Consider the following 7890-nt stretch of genomic DNA (forward strand, 5'->3'; position numbering starts at 1 on the left):
TCGCCTTCCTTTCCTTCGTCTTTCTACTCCCTGTCTCCCTCCATTTTCCTTCGCGTTTCTACTTGCTGTCGCCTTCCTTTCCTTCGTCTTTCTACTCCCTGTCTCCCTCCATTTTCCTTCGCGTTTCTACTTGCTGTCGCCTTCCTTTCCTTCGTCTTTCTACTCCCTGTCTCCCTCCATTTTCCTTCGCGTTTCTACTTGCTGTCGCCTTCCTTTCCTTCGTCTTTCTACTCCCTGTCTCCCTCCATTTTCCTTCGCGTTTCTACTTGCTGTCGCCTTCCTTTCCTTCGTCTTTCTACTCCCTGTCTCCCTCCATTTTCCTTCGCGTTTCTACTTGCTGTCGCCTTCCTTTCCTTCGTCTTTCTACTCCCTGTCTCCCTCCATTTTCCTTCGCGTTTCTACTTGCTGTCGCCTTCCTTTCCTTCGTCTTTCTACTCCCTGTCTCCCTCCATTTTCCTTCGCGTTTCTACTTGCTGTCGCCTTCCTTTCCTTCGTCTTTCTACTCCCTGTCTCCCTCCATTTTCCTTCGCGTTTCTACTTGCTGTCGCCTTCCTTTCCTTCGTCTTTCTACTCCCTGTCTCCCTCCATTTTCCTTCGCGTTTCTACTTGCTGTCGCCTTCCTTTCCTTCGTCTTTCTACTCCCTGTTTCCCTCCATTTTCCTTCGCGTTTCTACTTGCTGTCGCCTTCCTTTCCTTCGTCTTTCTACTCCCTGTCTCCCTCCATTTTCCTTCGCGTTTCTACTTGCTGTCGCCTTCCTTTCCTTCGTCTTTCTACTCCCTGTCTCCCTCCATTTTCCTTCGCGTTTCTACTTGCTGTCGCCTTCCTTTCCTTCGTCTTTCTACTCCCTGTCTCCCTCCATTTTCCTTCGCGTTTCTACTTGCTGTCGCCTTCCTTTCCTTCGTCTTTCTACTCCCTGTCTCCCTCCATTTTCCTTCGCGTTTCTACTTGCTGTCGCCTTCCTTTGCTTCGTCTTTCTATTCCCTGTCTCCCTCCATTTTCCTTCGCGTTTCTACTTGCTGTCGCCTTCTTTTCCTTCGCCTTTCTACTCCCTGTCTCCCTCCATTTTCCTTCGCGTTTCTACTTGCTGTCGCCTTCCTTTCCTTCGTCTTTCTACTCCCTGGTTCCTTCCTTTTCTTCGTCTTTCTACTCCCTGTTTCCCTCCATTTTCCTTCGCGTTTCTACTTGCTGTCGCCTTCCTTTCCTTCGTCTTTCTACTCCCTGTCTCCCTCCATTTTCCTTCGCGTTTCTACTTGCTGTCGCCTTCCTTTCCTTCGTCTTTCTACTCCCTGTCTCCCTCCATTTTCCTTCGCGTTTCTACTTGCTGTCGCCTTCCTTTCCTTCGTCTTTCTACTCCCTGTCTCCCTCCATTTTCCTTCGCGTTTCTACTTGCTGTCGCCTTACACGCACACGCACACGCACACGCACACGCACACGCACACGCACACGCACACGCACACGCACTCGCACTCGCACTCGCACTCGCACTCACACTCACACTCACACTCACACACTCACACACACACACACACACACACACACACACACACACACACACACACACACACACACACACACACACACACACACACACACACACACACACACACACACACACAGAGGTTGAATCATAATCGTCTGACATTCACTGGTCTGGCAGCTTTGATGGGTTGAGATAGTGATATGAATTTAGCAGTCATTAATTTGCATGTCTGCTGTTGGTTCACATCTGCTACACATTGTCTATGTCTACTGCAGCTGATTAATAGTGGTTGATGCTGTATACGTACACCTATGAAACCATGTTGGTATTATTTTGATATGCAATACATAGGCAGTGCTATTGTTTAATGATAGATAAGATGAGAAGAAAGTTTGCATGGGAAAGTGTTGCTATTAAAAAAATTATAAATATACTTAAGGTTTTGAGAGAGCCTGAATGAAAGTGAATAATTCCTCAGTGCAAAATGTATGATTAACACCTTGTTATGATGTCTTTAGAATTTTATGATTCATGTATTGACAAATCCATATCATTCTGAAAGTGGAATATTGACATGTTTATTACTTCTTTTTAACTGTAGAATTAATCTGATTAAGACATGCCTAATCATTAGTCACAGTAAACTTTGTTCATGTTGAATGTGCAGGTACTTGTTTATACATTTTGTAATTTTGTTCTTCCAGTTAAAACACCCTATGATGGTATTGATGATTTAGTTCATAATTGTTTTATCATCTCTTATTGTTATTTTAATTATTATTATTTTTGTTTCTATTCCATTATTATAATAGATCTCAATTATAAATAATTTTTAGATCATATTTCACATACAATCCATGACCCCACAGGACTACCTGGGTGAGACCTCCCTTCACAAGGCTGCACGAACAGGGTCTGTGGAGTGCGTGAATCTCCTTGCAATGAACAAAGCTGCTTTAGGGTAAGTTACACTTTTCACATTTACTGGTGGGGTTTATACTCAAAATAAAAAAGAGAAGAAAAAACAGCTTTATCAGTGCTGTTGATGTTAATAGTCATGATAATGATTATAAATGTAGGGAGGGACCTTTGGTTTTCCCCTTCTCTCCTCTTGCTTCCTGTGGTTATTCTGTACTTCCCTTATTCATTATTGTTTTCATAACAATGATTATTATTACTTTCATTATTATTATTACTGTTGTTATTATTGTCATTGTTATCAGGATTATGATTATTATCATTATTGATATTTTCATTACTATTATTTTCATTACTGGGTCTCGGCAAAATGTTTTACCATCAGCATGTTCATGTTTGCTTTATCTAACAGGTTAACATTAATGGAGGTTAATAGAAATGTTGGGATTCCTGTAATTATCCCCTAAAGAGAACAAGACTGTAGGCCTGATTTTTCCTTTCAAGTCAAATTTTGGTCTTAGGCATTTCAAGAGCTTGATTATACACACTAGAATTTGGGGAGAAGAAGAGGTAGTTGGGTTTGGCTGCATGAAATATACCATACAGAATTACTATTTCATAATCACTGCATTTCATTCTTAAGAAGAAAGAGGCAGGGAAAACAACTACTTGACTAATTCAGGGTAGGCTGGTATGGTTGGTGTTGCTAACAGTATCAGATATTAAAGCAAACACATACATACTTCTCATTGATATCAAAAAAGGATCTGGGAAAGAGGAGCTTGCCAGTTTTTGACTGCCTTGCCATGATCATGGCGAATAGGACTGATTACACTTGGTCAAGTAAGCCATGATTTGGGTGTTATTTGATTTATTAATTTTGGTTAGACTTATTATTACTGCTAATACAATAAGCATTCTACCAATAGGCTGGTTTAGGAGAATATTTGATTTGATGCTTTAAGTTTGAAAATCACTTGGCAAATAATTTTTCTGAAGTAAAAAGAAAAAAAAATTGTGAGGAGCAATCAACGACCTTTTAGAAAGGGAGAATTTCTACTCTGCCAATATAGTGGGAAATTGTAACTCATTTATATTTTTGTATATATATTTTAATTAATTCTTGTTTATTTTGAAAATATAGATCAGATGTCAATAGTAAGGCTATGGTGGCAGGAAGAGCAGAAGGAAAACATGCAGTGAATGAAAGGGAGTTTGGGATGCATTCACACTATTATGGTTTCTCTGAAAAGAAATGGTAGTGACTGAAGTGCAAAGGGACAGAGAGGCTTAAAATATGTTTAAGGAAAGTAATGTTTAGATTTTTAAGTCACTATAGTTGTGCTTCACAGTAGAAGGAAAGAGTAATGCATACCTCCATGAGTTGCTGGCAGCCATACAGTATTTTTGTGAAGCTGCAGCTTTTAAGGTACAAGTTGCACTTCCATTAGGAATGACAATTTATTTAGCTCTTGTCTAGAAACCAGCATTGAGTCATCTGGAAGACAGACAGACCACAGTATTCAAATTAAGGAGAGTATGTCAAAATTTTGTAATTAGGGACCAGGAACCTTAACTTTTAGTTTGCTTTCAATTCTGTTATTGGGACCATGACACAAGCAAAACACCATGCATGGGAAGAGCTTTGTCATGACTGAAAGTTGCTGAAGAAGGAGAGTATAGAAGAAATATTTTTGTTTTCAGATGTGAAATTTCCAAGAGATTATAGATTATTGTTAGGTGTTGAATTGTCAGTTTATTGTCCTGTCTCTATGTGTATGAAAATTGAAGAAACATTTTGTTTTTAGGTAAAACAGAAAGAGACCTTCACCATAACTGTGACTCTGATGATTACCTTTGTCCTGTCACCATGATCATTAGCATCAACATTAACAGCATCTCTATAGTTGCCACTATCATCACTGACTCTACTTTCCTTACAGGATCCGCAACAATAATGGGCAAACAGCTGTACAACTAGCCAGTGCTTGTGGCTTCACCGATCTAGCTAGTCATCTACAGCAGTTGGAAGGCAAGCAAGGTAGGATTTTGCTTCCATGGTTAAGGCTAATAGAATTTACTTTTTTTTACTAAGACAATGAAAGACATGGATTTGGCCAGTGATGTGTTTATTTCAAAATTCTTGTTTGTATTAGATTTATTTTATTATGGATATTATTTATATAATTTTTATTTTAGTATTCATGTCCTTGGTGAAACAATGGAGGGTTTCTCTTGGAGGATTGCTGTTTCCACTGTGGTTGTTTTTGTATATTTCTCTTGGCTCCAAAGAAAGGGAATCAGAGTCATCAAGCATGAAATCTACTTCAGTTCTACTTGTAGACCATTACTACTTATCCTTCTAAAGATCTCCAGCAGCAGTCTATCGCCCACTGCTTAGAGATCTTGCTGTATGCCTGGAAGAAATTAGTGGTCATCCTCACCCACTATCACAGCTCAGTAGATGAGTTGTGGTTTCATACCATTCCAGTCACTTCTGCCAAACCCTCTTTTGCAGTGTCCTGTGCATCTCTGAGACCTCTCAGCCTTCTGAATGTATTTCAGTACATGTTCAATTTGTGACTGACCATTGTAGTACCAGGTTTCCGTGTTACTCCTGGTCCATGGATAAAATCTAGGTATGGTCTGAGAGGCTGCTTTGTTTATGACATTGGCCAGGCTAGCCTTAAGCACATCAACATTGTAAGGTTCAGGGATGTGATCACAGCACCACAAAGCTAGGATATCCTGAAATTCTTTCTATTTGGCATTTTTTTCCATTCCATCTACAAACAGGCAGATCAACCTCAAGAGGTAATGAGAATCCTATTTTGATTGGTTATGATGCTCAGATCTATAACCCATCTTGTTCTGACCACAATAAAGCAGAGTGCCAAGATCCCAACCCTTGATGTGTGTCAGCTCACAAAGAACTAAAGCACAGATGTCACCAATGGAGAAAAGATTGTACACACACTAGATCCAATGGCATCTCTATTGTGTGGGAGAGGTGATCCTGGGGAATGGAGTAGTTACCTACACAGGGCAATCATACGCCTTGTTTCAGCTCTGCAAGGCAGCACCAGGGCATGGTACTTAGGAATCAGAATTTCTCTTCTGTTATAGTTATTTAAAGTATGGCAATGCCTATCCTCTGTGATCGCATAGGTACATGGAGAGGGAGCCATTTATGCTCCACTGCAGTGTATTCAAGGATGGCAAATGAGTTTTTAGGGGCAATCTTTTTAAAGTCATAAAGTATGATGAACAATTAGTTTTATGTCCATAGTATTATAGACCAATATTCACAATGTTTACTAAATAAGGAAGGTTGCTTAAAATTTATATTTAAACAAGACATTGTGAGTGCAAGATGTTGCCTAGGTTTAACGTTCAGTTGTGTTGCCATGATCAATTTCACTCATGTTCTGCAGCTTTACATACTCGTAAGGGGATATTCCATCCATACATAAGCAGTTTTATTATACCCTACCTCAAAAATATGGCCATCCAGATGAACACATGAATATGTGAAAAAGAGGACTAAGATCATGGCACTGGTTCTTGACATATTACAAGGCTGGAGGCTATTTAACCCATTCGTGCCGGATGACGTGATGACACGTTTCGTGCTTTTTGGGTCAGGTGCCAGCAACGAGATATTTGGTCAAGGCTGGCGCTCGGGGTGAGCGAGCGGACAGCCTAGGCTTGCAGCTAGTGCGCCCGAGAATCCCGAGGCGTTAGGCTTATGTGTTCGAAAACCCCGGCATATGGACCATTCAGAGCTGGAATAGCCACGGCGTGAATGGGTTAAGGAAAGATACTGTTATTATTGTGTCCTCAGGCATTTGTAACTCCATTTTTTAGATTTTCAACTACAGATTGTAATACTTCTTGTGTATTTTAGGGAATTAATTTATTTTTATATTGTAAGTATATCATCAGAATGCAAATGATTTATTGAGAATTATTGTTTGACTTTCAGCAAATGTAAAGATTAGATTATTTTCTTTCTAATCTGATTTGACCCTAGAAAAGGCCAGAATTTTTATTTATTTATTATTATTTTTTTTTTAGGAGTTTATGATTATTTTAACTAGGATCTTTTTAATGCTTATGTCATTGGCAGTTGAAAGTAGGTTTGTGTGCTTTATGCTCCCTACAATTAAGTCAATCCCCCATGCCACAAGAAGGTAGTTCCTTTTCTGGGGAATATGGGAACACAAAGATACATATGGAATATAAGGTTTCTGAAAGTCAGGTCTTTCAAGTCCTGCCATGTGTTCCAAGGGACAACTGTCTTGTAGATCTTGATGGTCCTTTATTACTAGATCAGTGGATGTGTTTCCCAAATGTAAGATTAGAGAGGGCTATAGAAAACAAAAATGATTAGCAATTGGTTAAATAACTAATATTTTGTGTTAGATATATGTATTTATGTTTTTACTTTGTTAAATTTCTGGAATGCTTAATATTGTTACACTTCAAAGTTCTTCCACTCGTAATCTCCCTTGCCCATGCACAATGTAATGGAATTCCTTCCTAGTAGAATCAAGATGTACCAGACACTGATTATTATACAAGGTTTATTAACCCAGTCACGCCAGGGCTTATATTCGCCTAACGCTGATCCTGCTGGCTAGATAACAAGCACATGCAGTGATCTAGGATGAGATCTCTCCTGGCACGATGCCATGCTGTGCCTCAATGAGCGTTTTTGTATTTGTTCACATTATTTTCACAAATGAATAAAAATGTGTCTGCAGATGGAACTCCTATGCTTATATACATATGTAACAATGTAAAACTTATGTTTAGAGGGGGAAATGAAACTTGTACTTTCCAATATATATATATAAGGTGCACTTCATCCTAAAGTGTGAGTCTGCATTCATGGTGAGGTCTTTTTTAAAGTCAAGGATAATTTCTGGCACTGAAGTATCTGGCTCTCTAAGCCCTACACACCTGTTACATACTGTGCTTCAACTGGTGCAACCTCCATGATCTGCACCTGGCCCTCATCCCACTAGCACTGGTCAGGTGGCTGAAACCAGCAATATTAGCAGCAAATACTGGTCTCCCTGTTCATGGATCTTATATTGGATTTAAACCCTTATACCCAAGTTATGTGTGCCATAGTCACCTGATAAGATTCTAGAAGAATTTTTCATTGATGATTTTGCATCACACTGTTCACCACACTGTTGCGGGCTCTTAAGCTCTAGAGCTGTAGCAATATAGAATTTCATAAAATCAGCAATGGCAGCTCATTTATAAATATAATTTTCACTGCCTGATGTATTTTAAGGACACAACTCTTTGTAGCTCTGAAGATGCTTATATCCCTGAAATTTCATGGTCAGACACAAGTAAGCAGTGACATTTGAAACTTCACTGACTCTTTAACCTGGTAACAACAGGGTGGTTTTGGCTCTGCCTGGACATTTTGCTTGGGTATTTTGAAATGTGCAGGCCTAATGCTGGGGGCTCT

The 7890-nt window shown here is 39.5% G+C and overlaps 1 protein-coding gene across 3 annotated transcripts in view; it reads left to right on the forward strand.

Annotated features, from left to right (window-relative positions):
* The first annotated feature begins 1755 nt into the window (after window positions 1–1755).
* Window positions 1756–7890, forward strand: part of LOC122243992 (uncharacterized) — a 64491-nt gene continuing 58356 nt past the window's right edge. Inside the window, exons 1-3 of one of the 3 annotated variants that reach the window (XM_086547504.1) lie at window positions 1756–1802; window positions 2351–2442; window positions 4343–4440. In XM_086547504.1, coding sequence (XP_086403630.1) covers window positions 2423–2442; window positions 4343–4440 — 118 coding nt within the window. In that variant the 5' untranslated portion in view covers window positions 1756–1802; window positions 2351–2422. The remainder of the gene's footprint in view (window positions 1803–2350; window positions 2443–4342; window positions 4441–7890) is intronic. The other 2 variants (XM_086547503.1, XR_015191898.1) reach the window with 2 other exon arrangements.

Source organism: Penaeus japonicus, unplaced genomic scaffold, assembly GCF_977035675.1.
Source record: "Penaeus japonicus unplaced genomic scaffold, GWHDUDI00000001_assembly GWHDUDI00000019, whole genome shotgun sequence".
NCBI classification, from domain to species: domain Eukaryota; kingdom Metazoa; phylum Arthropoda; class Malacostraca; order Decapoda; family Penaeidae; genus Penaeus; species Penaeus japonicus.